Source organism: Zophobas morio, unplaced genomic scaffold (genome assembly GCF_036711695.1).
Source record: "Zophobas morio isolate AGI-343-1 ecotype UQ-CSIRO unplaced genomic scaffold, CSIRO_AGI_Zmor_V1 ptg000023l, whole genome shotgun sequence".
Taxonomy (NCBI): domain Eukaryota; kingdom Metazoa; phylum Arthropoda; class Insecta; order Coleoptera; family Tenebrionidae; genus Zophobas; species Zophobas morio.
In genome coordinates, this window is record NW_026972128.1 from 11,327,822 (window position 1) to 11,348,095 (window position 20,274).

Here is a 20,274-nt window from a genome sequence, read left to right on the forward strand (position 1 = left end):
GATTTTTTCAAACTACTTCAAAAACCACGCAAGAGCTCGCCGAGATTCTTTCAAATAACTTCAAAAACCGCATAAGAGGTGCCCGAGATTGTTTCAAATTACTTCAAAAATGAAAGAAAAGAGGTCCCAGAGATCCTTCAAACTACTTCAAAAACAAAACACAAGGAGTCTCTGATATTATTTCAAATTACTTCAAAAACCAGGTAGAAGAGGTCCCCGAGATTCTTTCAAATTAGTAGTCATAATTTTTTTCAAATAAAACAACCCATATTTTATTTATTACAGCATCTTCGTCCGTTTTTTGTTGCAGGATGAGTCACCGATAGAAAAAAAGTTGAAGATTAAAGCTATATATGTATGTCTTTGAAAATCACAAACAAATTATTTTCAACTGTCCGAAGTGTCTTCTCTTTGAAGCGTAACGCACAACTAGCTTTTTTTTTAACGGAACACCTTTATATTTTTACATATTCTGGCGTCGATGTAGCCTTTATAACTGTAGTATATTTTTGAAATTCCAATGCGACGTTGCCACGTCATTCCAATTTTCTTTAACTTTGTTTTAGCAATCCAATGCATTTTTTTTTTAATTAAATTTTCTGTTACAGAGTGTTTTTAAATAAAAATAATAACTTTTTTCATTTTCAATAAATAATGAGATATCGAGGAACACGCGTAGTGACTCACCCTGTGTATATCCAAAAAAATAAATAAAAAAATAATAAGCCACTTTTGGACGAGATGTTAGTAAAAACCTCGAAATGTCAACAATTTAAATTTTCTAGTCGCCCCAGCACTAAATAATGAACCATAGAATTGAATATTTCCTATTGCATTATAAATTTATTACAAAAAAGGCAAAAGTGTTGTAGGTAAACACTGTTTATTCTATTAGTCTGCCTGTCAATCGCTGCATAGCTATTAATTAGTAACTGTTCGTTAGGGAATAAATTGTATATCAGTGGGTTTACTTAGCAAATAACAATGAATTATTAATGTTAACTAATAATAAAACTCGCCATAAAAAATGAACCATCGCTTTTTCATTGGAAGGTAAGTTTGAATTTTGGACTACACCCATAAATTTGTTATAAACATAGGGGATTTTTTTAAACGTAGCTCTTTTTAGGGATGGAAAGTTCTAATTTCATTGTGCTCGACCGAAATTTAATTGTTTCAATTAAAAATTGTAAATTGAATTGGCGGTTTCGACCACATTGGTTATTCCTTGCAAAAAAGAAAGCTTAACCAAATGTTTATGTAGAGAGAACTAAAAATTAATTTCCTATTTTATTTCTCTATCCCTTTCTTCCCGAGAGTCTAAATTTGAAATAACAAGAAATGCACATTGCACACATTTGATGGAAAATGAATCTTGACGTGATATTTTTAAGCTGAAAAATGGGAAATGGAAATATGAACCTGGAATACTACATAGTTTTATGATCTATACCAATGAGTTTTATTGTTGTGAACTTCCGGTTATGAGGAAATGTCTCCGGAATTTTCTGACGTTTGTTGAATCTATTTCTTTTGATATGGAAATTTTGTTTTAGCGATGGAGTTCGCTGATGTGTCAACAGTATGATTGCCTATCATGAGTAAATATAGCTAATAAACGAGATGTCATCAAAAATGAACTAATTAACGTAGCATTCACAACACTGTGTCGAACAAAGCGGCGATCGATGATTTATGTATTCAGCAGTATGTAATTTCGAACAATGTAAATTTAACTTACTTTTTTTAATTTGACTTTAATAAGGTAAATGAAATTGTATCTTTACGGTTATTAAGGAGTAGGTTAACAGCGTAAGTAGAACGTATAAATATTTATGGATATTTTATTCATCGCAATTTGTATAATTTTTTAAAGCGGCGGTATTTGCATTTCAGTACTAAATAAACGTGTTTAAGTAAAATTCTGTTATAGACCGAGAAAAATGACTGGTCAGTGAAAATTCACCCGAAATAGTTAGATTGGCAGGCCGTAACACAAGACGATGATTAAGTGGAAAATGCTATTAAACAAAAATAAAATACGATGTGGACGAAAATAAATCTCACTTTATCATTATAAAGAAAATTGGCAAGGTCACTGCGCAGACTGATAATCGGACATAGACATTTTTAACAATTGTGTTCAAATTCCAACAACGAAGAGTATAAACATCGACTTTTTGCTTTTAATCAAATATATTGTACAAGTCTCATAATTTATTCAAAACTTTGACGTGACAGTGGTCTGCACTGAAGGAAAAATGTGTCTTGAAGCTTTTTCGGTAGCCGAATTTCAATGGATAATAATTCAGTTTATGAGGGCAGTATAAAAGACGTCTCCCTTGTGGCAATTCGAGCTGCGGGTTGGAAAACTCGTCGTCCATAAATTACACGGTGACACAACTTCAAAACTTATTGTCTACCTGATGAAATTACGACTTTTCAAAAAAACCTACATTTTATATAACATAAACCGAATAAAACACATTCATTCCTTACACAAAACGTGAAATTTCATTCCATTATGATACGTTTAACGATTTGACGTCATTAGTGAGTGTCAATCACGGCCAGGGCCGCAAAAATTAGAAGGTTATCCATTCTCTAATTATTGTGACATTTCTAAGAAGCATTTCGACTTGTTTAGCAATATTTACGCTTTTTATTATTGATGTTAACTCATGAAAAAATACAATCTTGTTAGTGTGAATGAAAGGATTTTACTAGACGTCAAATCTATTAAAAAATCAATAGGATCATCACAAATTTATCATGTTCACTAATAGTGTGTACTTTTGTTAAATCCGCAAATGAAGTCACTGCAACGTTCATCACGGCTGAATTTAAAATTTATGAATTAGGTACATTAATGGAATACGTTCTATAATCAATATTAAGTAGAAATCGTTACAAACATACATCCTTAAACTCACTTCAAAAATCTTATCTGCCTATTATGCGGCCTGTTTATAATGTTACTTGATAACAAAAGGCGGTTTATCAAAACAAGAATTTACTTAATATTGGGAAAGTGTCAGTGTAAGCAAATTTGAGAAATTCATATTTCCGGTGCTGTTTTAAGAAGTCACAGTGTATGACATAAAAATACGGATCTTTGTTTCGCTGTATTGATTTTGTATTCTCTGTTTCATTTTCATTATGAATGTGGGAGATTTCATACAGTAGATTTTGACTTTATGGTTAAAAAGGAGTAGATTATGTTACTAGAAGCTTTTTGTGACGAGCTTGTTAGCTTAGTGAGGCAGCAAAACAGGTGAGGAACAGAAAGCTATTTTTGTTCGTTTTTTTTTTTTTTTTGTTTCAAACTAATATCTAGACTCCAATATAATATGTATATCAAAATTAGGAAACAAAAATCTGAATAAAATTTAAAAAATTAGAATTGAGTTACAATAATTGTGATGCATTGGAAATTACATTTTCATGGTTACGACGAATAACAACAACAGACAATAATAAACGTTAGCGTGAGCGTCGCGTTGGTGAAAATATTTATTTTTGTAATGTCTCCTTTTAATTTGAGAAAAAATGTGCAACTGTTTCAGAAAAAAATTGCTAGAAATTCTGTCGATTGAAAATTTGATACCAAGTAAGACACATAAACGTAATTGTATATTTTGAAAATGTTTTACTAGTATATTTTTCAGGAATGGAGGAAAAATAATAAGCTTCACATTATGATTCTACTCTTTTATGGTAGTAAGATCATCGTTGAATATAAATCATAACGTCGACGTATCAAATATATAAATCTGCTTGCCTTGAAGTACAAAGTAGCATCCTTTATATTTTGTGCAAATATGTATGAAATTGGCTGTTGTTTTCAGGTTTAAACGTGGATTCATAAACCACAAGTATGAATATTATTTTACAATATTTACCATGCAAAATTTTGAGGTGACGACACCAAATGTTTCTTGAGGATGATTGGACAAAATTTGGTTAGCGTTTTACTATGTATGCAATATTCTTAACACTTCTAAAATTTAACAACAATCGACACGGACGATAGAACAGAGCGAAACGGGGACCTATTGTTTCATACTCTAGTGGTCATAAAACGTCGAGAAAATATTCAGTCGCCACAATACTTCCTTACTTTACACTCGGGAAATAAAAAAAAAAATGCAACTGGAAGATTAAATTTGCATAATTCCGTATCTAAAACTTGAAGCTGTATCTTTTCAAGCTTACTCTACAGGTCTATTTCCTGATTTTGATTTTAGAGGTAATCAGTCAACGCTCGTTTCCCTTTTTTTGAGCTCCCTTTTCCAGATATAATGAATTTTTATAATGCCCAAAATAATAAGATATTACCTGAATTGCTTAACACTGGTGTTTTTCTAATAGTCGATAGTCGCAAATCAGTACAGTCGAAGGTGTAGTCTCCTTTATTTACATTGTGGGTTTTTTTTGAAGTTTTAGTTTATAGTGTCACACAATATTCTTTCGTGAAATTTATTTAGAATGTAATACTGTTACTTTCGATATTTCCATACTCTGCTACTTGTTTTCTTCACGTACTGATCGAAATATAATTTGAATCTTAGAAGTTGTGACATCTTTTCAACTCTGTTGGGTTTTTATGAACAAAAAATTGGTCTAAAGAGTTTAGACAGTACTTCCCTCGCTGTCGGAAACTTGACGACTGCATGCCTATTGTGTTTTTTTCTCATTACATTTTTGTAGTGGGAATTTAAAAAAAATTGCGATGACGTCATCAACATTTTTGCAAGGACACGTATATCAGTTGGGATAGATGTAGTGTAATACTAAGAATAAAATTATTGTATTCCCAAATTTTCGGGAAAATGAATTGGGTCGCTTTGAATATTGATTTTTTATAATCAATAAAATAACGAAACAATTTACTCACCTATACGGCAACTGAAAATCGTTTATGTATAAACATTCTTAATTTAAGATGACAAGCGTAACAGCATACGTGAGAGTCAAACTGTAAACAAAACGACCATCGGTTTTATTGCTTCGACTTCCGCTTATTATATAAAACATTGGGTTTTATTTTAATTCTTGACGGTGAAATTCACAATTGGTTGATTATAAACATGTCTATTTCACATTCGCGGAACCAAGTGAGCGCATAAAACAAATGCAGGTCTGTAATGTTAAAGTCGATGTAAATAAGCGTGCTACCCTTATGTTTCAACCGAGTTTTTCCTTTAACAAATTTTGTGTCTACCAAATTGGGTTGGTTGGGGTGTAATACTAATAATAAGTGTTGCCTTTAATTTAATCAATAAAATAAATTGACTTCATTAATTTTTTTGAACCACCTCTTAAGAAAATCTAAAAAATATGAATGGAATGATAAATCACAAGTACAAACTCATCATATTTTTTGCATTTTAGATAGGATTTATTCAGCAAAATTTAAGGGTGACGTCATCAATTTTTTTAGGAGGGATGAACAAATACATTTTGAACAAAAGTTTACCATGCTTATAATAACTTTAAAATATTCCCAAGATTTCAAAGCATTCGGTTTTGTAATTCCTGATTAAATCGATAAAATAAATTCACGCCTTCATTAATTTTTTTGAGTCACCCTGCATATGCAAATCCAAAAATATGAATGGAATGATAAATCACAAGTACAGACTCATCATATTTTGTACATTTTAGGTACGATTTATTCGGCAAACTTTTGAGCTGACGTCATCAGTTTTTTGTAGAAAATAACCAAATATATTATGACTAAAAATTTATTATGCTCTTTATAACCTTAAAACATCTGCAAGATTTCAAAGCATTCGGTTTTGTAGTTCCTGATTAAATCAATAAAATAAATTTACGCATTCATTAATTTTTTTGAGTCACCCTGTATATGCAAATCGAAAAAATTTGAATGGAATGATAAATCACAAGAAGAGACTCACCATATTTTGTACATTTTAGATAGGATTTATTCAGCAAAATTTTGTGGTGACGTCATAAATTTTTTAGGGGGGACGACCAAATACGTTTTGATCAAAAATTTACCATGCTTATGATAATTTTAAAATATCTTCAAGATTTCGAAGCATTCGGTTTTGTAGTTCCTGAGTAAATCAGTAAAATAAATTTACGCTTTCATTTATTTTCTTGAATCACCCTGTATATGCAAATCCAAAAAATATGAATGGAGTGATAGATCACATGTACAGACTGATCATATTTTGTACATTTTAGATATGATTTATTCGGCAAATTTTCGAGCTGACGTCATCAAGTTTTTGGAGGGGATAAGCAAATATATTTTGACTAAACATTTATTATGCTCTTTATAACCTTAAAACATCTGCAAGATGTCAGAGCATTCCGTTTTGTAGTTCCTGATTAAATCAATAAAATATATTTACGCATTCATTAATTTTTTTGAGTCACTCTGTATATGCAAATCCAAAAAATATGAATGGAGTGATAAATGACAAGTACAGACTCATCATATTTTGTACATTTTAGATATGATTTATTCGGCAAACTTTCGAGCTGACGTCATCAAGTTTTTGGAGGGGATAAGCAAATATATTTTGACTAAACATTTATTATGCTCTTTATGACCTTAAAACATCTGCAAGATTTCAGAGCATTTGGTTTTGTAGTTCCTGATTAAATCAATAAAATATATTTACGCATTCATTAATTTTTTTGAGTCACCCTGTATATGTAAATCCAAAAAATATGAATGGAGTGATAGATCACAAGTACAGGCTCATCATATTTTGTACATTTTAGATATGATTTATTCCACAAACTTTTGAGCTGACGTCATCAAGTTTTTGGAGGGGATAAGCAAATATTTTTTGACTAAAGATTTATGATGCTCTTTATAGCCTTAAAACATCTGCAACATTTCAAAGCATTCTGGCTGGCAGATTAAAAATTAAATTTCAAAATGTTGTTTTATAATTTTGATTTTTTTTCCAAAAATCTGGACGTTTCGGGTGAAAAGTCGATTCAGAGTTGTAAACTACATGTGTAGGACTATGTTATTTTATACAATTGAAAACCCATTTACTATGTACAATTTTGAAGTGACGTCATCGCATTAGTGGTGGGGATGATTAGACAAATTTTGGTTAGCGTTTTACCATCTACATGATATTCTTAATATAAGTACAAAATTTCACAACAATCGGTCGAGTACTTTCGGAGATTATCTGTCTAATAAAAATCCGGGACAACAGACGGACAGACGGACGGACAGACGGACGGACAGACGGACAGACGGACAGACAGACGGAAATGGGAGACCTATTTCTTCGTCTTCTAGGGGTCATGAAAGATCGAGAAAACGTAAAAGTAGAGAGTCGGCCGACGGACTCGATTACAATACTTCCTTTGCTTACGCTCGGGAAGTAATAAAACACAATAGATTATCAAATTGCGGACAAACTTGAAAATTTTGCTCGTACAAAGGTTACGGCGCTACAAAAAATGTCTACTTGATATCAAAGCAAGCATCCGTAGAATACTAAAGAAAATGTTTTGTAAGAGTACAAGTTTATCGATCACTCCTTTCTCGTAAATGAAACTTTTAAGAAAATTTATTTATATATTTGATGAATCGTACCGGTGTGCTGTTTACGAGCAGTCCCGAATTACAACTAAAGCTATCAAGGGAAAACCGGATAGCAACCCATCTTCAAAATTAAAAAGTCCTCTTCAAGTTGCGATGAAAACAAAAAAAAATTAATCAAGCTTCGAATTAAATCCATAATTAATAACGACGAACTAATGAAAGAAATAGTTAAAGTCGGCAACAGGTATATATCTAAAAATCAATTTTTGATTTCACCCACATCGAATAAATACATCTGCAGAGTAATCAATACACCTGCGTATTGAAATGCATTTATTCGCGTAAAAATCAATAGAAATTAAATTTTTATGAGCGCGTTGTAAACCTGTGACGCTATCTTCCCGTAAAGTGAAAATCATCTGTTACAATCAAAGCGGATTGAATCAAAATAATGGAAATAAAGTAACCGTATTCCCTCATTCTGCACTCCACGTAAAATATAAGTCTGATTTTTTTCGATCCCTTTAGAATCAAGCGCAAATTTATGTTGTTAATTTAAAAGTTGATTTCATCTTTTCATCCTGCGCTCTGTTTTTACTTGAGACAGATATTTGCGAGCGGAAGCATTCATTTGAGAAGGCGGGCTCATATTTACCTGGGGCAAATGTTTCGAGGGTTTCAGGCAAATTTATAAAACACAAAATGAAAACTTTCAAATGGTCCGACAAAAAAGTTTGTATAATGTCAGGTTCATATTTAAAACGTACAAAATAACGGTATTTTCGTGCTTTTCTTTTGAATTTTATTTGCGATGGTAACTGTTGAGGTTTATTTATCCTGCGCAAACAGTTATACAGTAGGCAGATTTTTGCTTTTATCCGACTGGAAGATTCAATACACGAGTAAATACAACCGACATGATTTATTTTTTATGTGTGATCATTATGCTGTGAAGATATATTTGTTTTTTGTGTTGGGGTGTATGAATGCAATAAGGGTACAGAGGATTTAATAATAGAGCGCTTTCAATCTGGTTGCACGTGTTGACGCACAAAAAGCTGTTTAATTTATTGGTGTAGGTGTGTTGATTGAACTTGTATCTACAAGCTAGTTCTGTACATTATAAAACTGTTCACCTAAACATTCCAATTGAATTTTTAATTAATGACCCTGATAAATAAATATAGATAGGTCGGGACACTTCACATATTTTTGCCTCAGAAAATATGCCATTTGAAAAATCGATTAATTCAAATTCAGACTCCTCCACTTGCAGCATAAGGAATTAACCAAAGAATATTTTGTCGCGACAAATTAATTTTTACAAATACACTATTTCAGTTTTGAACTTCTAATTTAGGTAAAGATTGTACTACTTTGCACAAAATAAGTATATCGTTTCAAATTAGACTTGGGCTATTTTTCTTAGGAAATCCTTGCTTGATTAGATGTCGTTTTAACAGTCAAATCCACCGTCGCCGACGCACTTCTTTCCAATTGTTCGTAGGAGAACAAGGAACTATCTTATTAGAACCCCATGATCGATAGTAATCCCAGTATTTGCCAATTAACCTCATAATAGCTAAGGAATTAATTAATGCTTCAATGAAGTGATCTTTGCAACAGTTAAGATTGCAATTAACTGAGCTTTTGTCTAATTAAGTAGTTTCCGATAGTCGAGCAGGATGACTTCATTAAAAAATAAATCTTGCAATAATTTGATCTACTTAAATAAATAAAAGCACCAAACTGCGGATTTTCATCAGACTCTTGCGGATTAAACATAAAGAGTACGAAAACAATAAAATTCATTTCACCGTGTTATTGTTTGATGTCCGAAGGCTGTGGGTCACCCTGGACGTAGTCTACAAATTGACCACAATAAAATTCACATTCAAGGTTCTTTTGTAAACGATATGAAATAAATAGCACCGAAGCGAGACTTACTAAAATGGTTGCACAAGCTTTTCCAACTTTTATAATTGCATATACCCACATTTCCGGAGTTAAAATGAACAGGAAAGAAGAATTTATTAGGTCAGAAAGTTTTCTCCTCATTTTTATTATTACGACTTCATTAAGAAATTACGTCTCTGTGAATTTTCTCACCCCTTTGTTTGCATTATTTAGATTTTTCTTTCTTACTTCTCACTTAAAAAAGCTTGCATCTATTTACTCACACTTTGTAGTAATTGCTCAATCTGATAATGTAAGTAAATAAATCATTCATTGTGGTATGTTAATTGGAATTAACCTTAAGCATCGGCATTGTGTAATACTGAACTTGACTTGTATAAGTCGAATGGATTCGATTTAAAATAAAGACGTAGACACCTGCGTTTTGCGAGTTCAGTCAAATATGAGATATTGTATGTAATTAAATGTAAAATTAAAAATTATTCTTGATTTAGAAGAATTCTTGGATTAAATCGGAGCTGATTTTTTTTTGTAATTTTCTAAGCCCGTATCAACCTTCTACGTTACAAAATAAATATGTACATAGTTAAAGAACGCTAACAAGAAAGTTACTTTTTTATTATATTTCCTAAAAGAGAAATTGATTTAAGGCTATTTAGACAGAACCTCCCACGCGCCTGAAGCAAAGCCAATTAAGCATGTTCAGTTTCTTCGACAATTTATAAAATCCTATTCTACGAATTTAATTATTTTATCTACAACTGCTTTATAAAGGCCTTATTACACAACTCATTCGGCACTGTTTGAGTTGAGTAATAAACCCTCTTATTCCACTAGTGGTGTAATAGAAAGATTACACCACTAGTGGTGTAATGAAGGTCTCCACTTCTTAGTTGAATTTTATTAACATGTAAATTACAACAAATTACATTGATTAATTCTTAACTTATTTGTTATACACGTCGATAATACATTCCTTACGATTACTGATATTAATACCAGATGAAATGAAATTATTTGTATCTTTGTCCATAATGCTTAGGTTTTGTTAACAAAATGTTTGTTACAGCTCCAGTATTTAAGATTTCTCTTCTAACAATGCTTGAATCTCGGTTGTAGCTACTGGCCGTACTTGTTCTGGCTCCAGGATCACCTCCAAGAATATCAGAAGCGGTCTTTTTCTTGTTTTCAATCGAAGTGTCGATATAACCTTCAGTACCTTCACATACAGCCCAAAGGCTGCTGCATTTATAACTTTTCGACAAATCTTCAAAAAATGGCAACAGCACCTTCTATCTTGCTTCATGATTTATTTTCTTGGATGCACACCAGTCAGTGAACCGTTTTTCGTATTTAGTTTTTGATTTATCAGGGAACAATGAAGACACTAGGTTTGTAGCAGCTTCTTCTGTTTCGAAAGGCAAGCTTTCTGCTTCAGAATCACTCATTTCTCGATTGAACAACATTTTTTTTCTAAAAACTGACGCGTTGTTTACAACAAATTTGAGCGGTTGTCATAACACTGCAAAAATTCTCTTGATTCTTGATTTTTAATTAATAAAAAAATTTAATCGGCTTGTTTTCTTTTTCATTTTTGGGCAGTTGTAGATAAAGTTTTGTATTTCATACGTGGGCTAGAGCATATTACAGCAACTCGTGTGATTACAGATGACTCGGTCTAACGACCTCGTCTTCTGCAATCTTCACACTCGTAGTGCTGTAATAATGGCTCTATCCCACTAATAAGATAAATAACTATTAATTTGTTATTTGCATTAGGATAAAGTATTTTCAAACAAATCCAGTTTCTTAGATAAATTATAAATTTGATCTTGCAAGTTATAATTTATATATGTTTCAAGTCAGACAAAATTTTGTGATAACGTCATCAACTTTTGACAAATTATCATCGGTGTACGGTGTAATATCAAGATTAGCATTGTGTTCCCAGAATTTTAGGAAAATGAGATAAGAACAGATAAATTTTGGTTAGCGTTAATAAATCTAAGATCTTACAACAATCTGTACAGCAGTTTTGAAGATTACTTACCTAATAAAATTATTAACAGACAGACAGGGGCAGCCGGAAACGGAAAACCTACTTTTCACATTCTAGGAGATTATAAAACGTCCTGAAAACTAGGAATGTAATTCTTAATGTTCGGACCATATAACTATAGGAATTGAAGAAGTTGCATGAGTAATCTCTAAGATGTGGATGGGCGTCTCGCTTGAAACAAATCACGTTCGATTCAAGTTTAAAGTTTTTTAGTTCACGGAGTGTCTGCAAACTTTTCAATTTCTTATTTTCTATATGATTTCAGTTTTCAGTTACCCGATTGTGGAACGTTAAAATTTCATATTATACATTCAATTGTTCACAAGTGTAATAAATATTCTAATTTCACAGTCATAAAAATGACAGAATTGCAGAATATTATGGCTAGAACATTGTCATTGGTTTAAATAACCAAAGAAGCAATGCGAGAGGTTTTAAGGTTACTGGTTAATCTAGTAATGCTGAGTTCAGAAAACAGATTAAGATTTGCATTATTAGTGCCGTACCAACTATACATATTTACTAACTAGCAGAGGTACGCAATTATTGTTTTTAATATTTTAGTATACTCTGCTACCTCGCAGTGATGTTCTCAGTCAGCATTTAACACGCGTAAAATACTTGAGAAATTTGTTCACATTCAGGAAACAAAATTTCTAAACAACAAGTGTCCAAATTTTTAAATACTCTAGCAAGAACTAAATTTAATTTCGATCGCAACCAATAAAAACGCCATGTATAGAACGGTACGTGAACTGAATAAATTATATTTTGATTTTATTTAATGGTTGTTGCGAGTGTTGGCACGTCAGGCGTTAATCTATAACTACAAAAAAATTCTTAATAAAAGCGAGGATTCAGTAATAACTACAAACACAAATTTACGACTAAAATCTTTTTTTCAAATAACGCTTTTTATACATTTAATGAAACGGCAGTGTTTCTTGTGTAATTTAAATCGCAGAATCGATTATATTTCAGTTAAAAAAGAACTTCACTACATCCACATCAAAACAAGCGAGGGAGCTGACAATGATAAACTGATACTCTGATTATTAAATTCAACAACTTGTCAAAAAAAAAGATATGCTAAAAAATTGGCTTGAAAACAAATTGAAAAGTTTATCAAGGCAGAATCGTAATCAATGACTTGTGCATGGTAATTTTTCTTAAATCATTGTAGTGTTTATTTTGACGGAAAACTGAATCCGTCTATTACTTGCAATAATGTTTAGTATACTTTTGAATCTGATGATGTTATTTTAAAATCTCTGTTGATTTTCATTTATGTAGTTGCAATGAAATTTTAGATTATCATGTTGATAGTAACCGAAGTTTGACTGTTCATTCCAATTAAAAATTTCATTCAGTAAATCTTCCTTGAAACTTATATTCCTTGATATGTAGTTTAATAACGTATCGTAAAAAATGCATACGATTTACTATCATACAGAACCTCGATTAAAAATTTTTTTTTAATATTACTGTATCATTCCAGTGTTCTACGAACAAGAACAAATTCGGAAATCTACATTTTCGTGTTCTAGGATCCTGGAAATGCTAAGAAAACAAGAAATCATACATTCGTCAAAATGAGCTTATTTAATTTTTTTCTCTAATTAACGTTTGATATATAAAATGCTCTAGTAATTTAACCTATTTTTTTATTATACGCCTCTAGTTATAATTAAGTACGTGAGCCTCTAAAAGAAAATCTGTAAACCTCGCACGCACACAGTTAATTCATAGCGTGGACATTACTTACGGATTAAAGTCAGTGATTTCAAAGCCAATAATATTTCGTAAATGTTCTTAAAAGTAAACACCTCTTTAATTGTATTTTTTTTTGTTTATTTTAGGTTTTTAAATGCCATCGGACGAATAACCACTTTTATGTTTCGACGTTTCATGACACCTACAGTACGAAAAAAGTAGTCTCCCGTTTCCGTTGTCTGTCTGTCTGTATGTCTGTATCCATTTTTACACGACGTAATCTCGGAAACTGCTGGACCGATTGTTGTCAAATTTTATATGTATATTAGAAATATCATGTAGATGGTTAAATGCTAACCAAAATTTCTCCAATCATCCCGGCCAACAATTTGATGACGTCAGTTCAACAAATGGTATTCTAAATTGATTTGAATGTTACACAAAAATATACTTATATACTTATAGTGTATGAATCCACTTTCAGTTTTTTCGCTAAACATTCAAATTTGTGCAAAAACATTTGCAAGGTATAATAACGTTATTCCCGATACGGTTTGAATGTCTCCATGGCGCAGTGAGTATATCGAAAATTACGGCCACCTGCGCTACTGCGATTGTGGTTCGATGCCGAACTTGGCTCTTTCCTTTTTTTTTTCTTGCATTGGTATAACGGTGTGGCTAGTTTTCTTTTATGCTGTGAATAGAATTATCCATGCTAATGACGTCTTTAAAAATTTTTTATTGGTTAAATTAAGAACGAGTCACCCCATTTTCTCCAAAATGTGAAGAATACGGACGTCTTTGTATAATAATGATAAAATAAGAATTATAATTTTCAGAACATTTTGTTCGATTCTGGTTTAATTAATAATTTTAAAAGACAAACTCATTCAAATCAAACTAACTTCTACGTGACATTCTTTCGATATACAAACATAAATAAACACTTGAGCTTCAGATTGCTATTACCTACTGCTGAAGGACAAGGGGTGTTATTTATGACTCTGGTTTTTACTTTACAGCGGTTATCATAAAACGAAAATCGTAAAATAAAATTGTATATTTTTTTTTAAGGGTGGCGTCTGGTTCGGTTTCGCCCAATACTAAATACATTGAAAACATCGTCGTAGTTTCCGGAATTGCATTTTTAAAATACTGAAATCTCCAACCAAGTCAGAATCTAAGTAAACTTGCATTCTGCTACCGCATCACAGCTCGTTTAATGCCGATTTCTCGTTTCAATAGATTTTGACTTTTCGCGAGTTATTTACCTCAGTCGTGGATTTTTTAATATTATAAATGGTATCAAAAGAAAGCTGACACTTTTCCCCAGGGGACCTCCTATCTCAGAATGCAAAAAACTTCAGCACTTCGTCAAAAAATGCATCAATGTGCCGGTTAAAATGTGATGTAAAAGTTGTTCAACTTTATAATTTTTTTTTGTAAAAACTGCATACTAGATATGAATATAAATATGGAGGTCCCCTGAACTGAAGTTTGTTAATTCGAAATATAATTTTTTTAAAGCGATATATCTCATATTTTTAAAATGCAACTCCGGAAACCGCGACGATGTTTTCAATGTATTTAGTATAGGGCTAAACCGAACCAGACGCCAGCCTTAAGAGCTAGATTTGTCGGATTATACTTATAACCTTTGGGCAATTTTTTATTGACCAAATTAAGAACCTCATGTTTTAGATTTGCTTATACAGGAATTTTAATTTAATAATTTATTTGATTCTCCCCAAAAATTGATGACATCATCTCAAAATTTGGCCGAATAAATTCTACCCAAAATATGAGTTTTTACTTGTGATTTATCATTGCATTCATATTTTTTAGACTTGTTTAAACGAGAAGCTGAAAAAAAATGAACGAGACAATTTATTTTATTGATTAAATCAGGAACGGCTCACTCCATTTTCCCAGACAATTTTGGGAATGCAATACTGTTATTGCGAGGGAAGTTCTGCTGAAACAACTTTACCAATTTTTTCATTGAACTTAAATTTTATTTTTGTCTTATCGTTAATAATTTTGTGGGTTATTTTCACTTTTAGATCCAAGCCAAAATTCAGATTCTATGGATTTGCTTTTATTTAAACGTGATTTTATTAAAATAAAACCTGTCAAACTTTAATTTTCGCTATTGCTTTTAGAAAATCACAGTGGTTGTCGTCATCAGCTAGAGTTTGTTGGAATAGCTACTTTTATTTCAGTGATAAATTAGATAGACGTCCCTACCTTGATAAAATAAAAAGTATATGGTACCCAGTAACCATTTTCATTTATAGTAGACTGAATCTAATCTTTTTAGATCTAATAAAAGTGTGTAGGAGTATTAAAGTTTAGCGCACAAGCGTACAAAGTGCTATTAAAATTTAAAAGTATTACGAAAGTTAAAGCATTCTAACACCACAAGGAGAGAGTTATTTCCCAAAAACCACAAAATAAATAAAATAAATGTCCTGTTTAATAGCGCTTTTGCAAAATATTGCAATACTGAACCTATTTTGTTGACAATGTAACTCGATACAACGTTTGCGTAGTTTTAATGAATGAAAATCTCTATTCATTTCGGAACTCAATACGACTTAATAATGCCACAATGTGTCATTTCCCTGTTGCAATATATCCTAAAAACGACCGCCCGTTATTCTTTTCCATTCTTTATTTTTTAATAAACTCCTCCATTTGTTTTCTTCAGCGGTTGATGAGATGTTCGGAACTGTCTTAAAGATAAAGAACGATCAGGGGGTGAATAAACTCCTTCGAACCACGGCGAAATCATAAAAATCAATCATTACCAAGGGATAAATCCAAGTAATAGCGAGAACGCGGCAACGAAAAAGAAAAGCCAAGTCAGAGCATCACCAATGACGTGAGCAACAGGCTATTACGGCAAAATCGGGACATTTGGGCGGACGGACTTTCGGAATGCTCATTTGAAATATAATCATGAAGACGGGATTTTTCTTCGTCATCAGATGAAAAACGCAGGGGCTGGTTCACTGCGCAAGGATATCATGTTTCTTTTACTCTAATTTATGATACGGCGAATGATGTGGATTCGGAAAACCGAAAGACTAAAGCGACGTCAATACGACGAAAAACAAGATTTGCATCATTCCGATCGCGTTCGCTTGGAGCATATTAAATTCTGAACTACACTTAAAAACTCCAATTTTCTTTCTTCGACGCGTAAGAGTAAGACAAAAGAAAACTCCTGATATCACTCACTTCTACAGATAATATAATAAAAATGTGAACTTAGTTGTGTCTGGAACTTTCACATTTTTCGACCTTCTGACAAAAGAATTTTTCATCTAAAGTCAGTCTAGAATTCCTTATAGTTTCGGTCTTTTTTCCCGTGCAGCTTGCGAAGAGGTAGTAAATGTTTCTTTTTCTTACTTGAGCTTTGGAGGGATGTGGTCCTCCTTGAAATTCGAGTATTCCATAGGCGTCCGTCGGCGACGCAACAGTACATCTGCTGGGAAACCATATTTCTCCTGCCAGTTGGGCAACAGTCTCGGTATCGTATTTGTGTTGTGCCAAAGTACGCCCACAGCCACATCTGAAACGAAATGACATTCTTGTTAATTAAACTCTTGAAAAAATGCCATCCACATAAAAGTTCAAAGGTTGAAGGGATAAGGTATCATGGCATTTGACTACCGATGCCTGAAGCGCTTTCCTTTAAGATCCAATTAACGAATCAAACATACAGCGTTTTGGTTTATATCAAAAATTTTAAATACACACTCAAATGAAGTTGTTCGTCTTAATTAAACTGTACATAGATCGTTAATTCGATCAAAGCTTTTCCAGGAAAATGCTTTTTAGTATAAGGTATAATTCGGGAATAATTTAAATACAAATTTCGAAGTCTGCACATTTGAAATGGGAGAAATGTGGTAAAGTAAAAACAATTGCAGACAGTATAATAAACACACTTATACAGGGAGTTTTTTTTACGACTCACACCTTTTTTAATGTTTTTATTAATAATGGTCAACTACTAAAATTCGGAACATCTCTACATTATTGTTTATTAAATAAAACTTCTAAAGGGTCTTTTTTCTAAAAAAAATTGAGTCTAAATTGCGATGAATTTTAGGAAGGGCTAAATCACAATCAATGAATCTTTGTATTCTATGGACCCGCAAAAAATCAGTCTAAAGTTATGCTCCTGAGGCACTATCAATTAAGAGACGTTTTAAAAATAGCGTTTTTGTCTTTTGATATATTTAAAAATACTGTAACGCTCTTTATTATGTACAAGGCTTTCGTATACATCCAGTGACCTGTGAAATTAATATTTTTTTCAGATTTTCTGGTTAATATGTTATCTGTCAGAGCAATTGTGACATTTGAACTGTCGTTGCTATGGAGATGGTTTGAACTTGACATTTATACACTCCGAAAGGCGCCCACTTGGATGTTAATCATTTATGACGCCCCGCGTATGCCTCGTTTTATAATTATTATTTATTATTGGTGTAAATTTAATTCTTAAATAAATATATTACTAATTAGTTAATTACTCTTCTATATACAAATACAGTTGGTTTTATTTCCAGAGCATAAGCTAAGGAAGCTACTCTCGTGTTTTCTGGATCTTTCATGAATCCTAGTACGAAGAAATAGATCCCCCGTCTCCGTCTGTCTGTCTGTCTGCTGTCCGTCTGAACTTTTGTTAGACAGATAATCTTCGAAGCTACTCGACGGATTATTGTCAAATTTTTTATGTATATTAGGACTATCAGATTGTAGAACGCCAACCAAATTTTGGCTAATCATACCCACCAAACAATTTAATGACGTCATCTCTAGAATTTACAATCGTAAACTTGTTTTTATTTTTATAGAACACATCCAAATTTTTTAAAAAATAATCAAAATTGTACAACATTTTGTAATTTAACTTTGAAACTACAACATCGAATGCTCTGAAATCTTGCAGACGTCCCCTCAAAATTTTACCGAACAAATCCTCTCTGAAATATGCAAAATATTCTAACTCTTTACTTGTGGTTTATCAATGTGCTCATAATTTTCAAAGTTACTTATCGAGGGTGACTCAAAAAAATTAATGAATGAGGCAGATCTTATTATACTGATTAAATCAAGAAATACTCATTCATTTTCCCGGAAATTTGGGAATACAATACTGTTATTACTAGTATTATACCACACCTATCCAAATACCTGTCTTTACAAAAATGTGAATGATTCCATCACAAAATTTTGTAATGAGAAAAACTCACTTGAAACAAACGCATAGCATGATTCATTACATTTACTTTAACATTACATATATATGTTTATTTTAATTATAAGGATTATCATAAAAAATAAAATTCGAAAAGTGAAAACTTGGTTTTCCGAAAAATCTAGATTTATTTATCTTCAGGCATTATTTTGATATCACAATTTTTTGTTTGTTGTTTTTCTTTAATTTTTCAATTTTTCAATGTTTTGGTTTCATGAGTTTTCGTTTTTCAACTTTCAATTTTTTCAATTTTTCGATATTACAATTTTTCATTGTCCCAATTTTCAGTTCCTCAATTTTTAAAATTTTGAATTTTCGATTTTTCAATTTTTCGTTTCTTGAATTTCTCAAGTTCTTAATTTTTATTCCTCATTTTCCCGACTTTTAATTTTCATTTTCATGATTTTTTTTTCAATGTTTCTTTCGATTTTATAATTTGTTGAATTCTTCAAATTTTCAACCTCTGATTTTTCAAATCCTCGATTTTCCAATTTTTTAACTTTTCAATTTTTAAGTTCCTCAATTTTTAGATTTTTTGAAGTTTTAATTTTATACCTTTCCATTTTTTCATTTTTGATTTTGTCAATTTTACAATTTTTCCATTTTTTTGATTCGAAAAGTTGAAAAATAGAAAAATTGATAAACCGAAAAACTAAAAAATCGGAAAAGAATGAAAAATGAAAAAACTGGAAAAACGAAAAATTGCAAAATCGAAAAATCGCAAATCAAAGGACTGAAGAAACGAAAAATCGGAACACCGAAAAACAAAAATTTAAGAAACATAAAAGTCGCAAAAAATTAATCAATTGAAAAATTAGAAATCAGAAAAAACGAATCCAATCGAAAACTTGGAAAACCCAAAAATCGTAAAATCCAAAATTCATACAATCGCCAAAACTGCAAAATCGAAAAACTGTAACATTGTAAGATTGAAAAATCGAATAAATGAAAAAGTGAAAAATTTTAAAAATCATAATTATTACTCCTTTACAATAAAAACTAAAAAAATTTCAAAACAAAAATTGAGGAAAAGAAAAATTGAAAAATCGAGAAATTGAGAAATCCAAAAATTGAAAAAAAAGAAATATAAATTCAGAATACTGAAAATCCCAAAAATTGAAAACTCCTGAAATTGCAAACCGAAAAATTGCAAAACCTAAAATGGAAACTTCCAAAAGTTGGAAAATCTGAAAAATGAAAAATTTAGAAGTGAAAACTCGAAGAGATGCATATCATAAAATTGAAGACCTGAAAAATTGGAAAGTGGCAGATCAAAAACTGAAGAAACGAAAAATTGAAAAAATGACAAACTATAATATTTTTTTGTTAGACAAGAATAAAATTCTGTAGCAATGGTTATGTATGATTAATAAGATTGTTTACTTTTTTAAAGTATGTTCATCGATTTTCACATAAATTTAAATATCTGCCAAAACGAACAATTTCAAATTTTCTCTTGAGAGGTTGTAGCAATTTTCTGAATCACAGCGCCGTGAAAACGCTAAGTGGCGCTAAAAAGGAATTCTAATAAATTTTAAAAGTATAGGCAATATCCCGACGATGTATGAAATTGAAAGCAATTGTAGCTACAAAGCGCCAAATAACTTATACAAGGATAAAGTATCCGCTTCGACGTACAAACCCGATAAAAAACGTTCTTCTCAAAGACAATGGAAATTTCGATTTCCCCCTGAGTAAATTACATCGGAAACTAGGACACGTAATCATTAGTAACTTTTACGACAGTTTAATTTGTATGAACAT

General features: G+C 31.5%; 1 protein-coding gene across 4 annotated transcripts in view; it reads right to left on the reverse strand.

Moving 5' to 3' along the window:
- Trpm (Transient receptor potential cation channel, subfamily M) overlaps window positions 1-20,274 on the reverse strand; it is a 111,975-nt gene that overhangs the window by 36,660 nt on the left and 55,041 nt on the right. For all 4 annotated transcript variants that reach the window (XM_064062450.1, XM_064062446.1, XM_064062449.1 and 1 more), the window contains exon 6: window positions 16,650-16,812. In XM_064062450.1, the coding sequence (XP_063918520.1) occupies window positions 16,650-16,812 (163 nt within the window). The remainder of the gene's footprint in view (window positions 1-16,649; window positions 16,813-20,274) is intronic.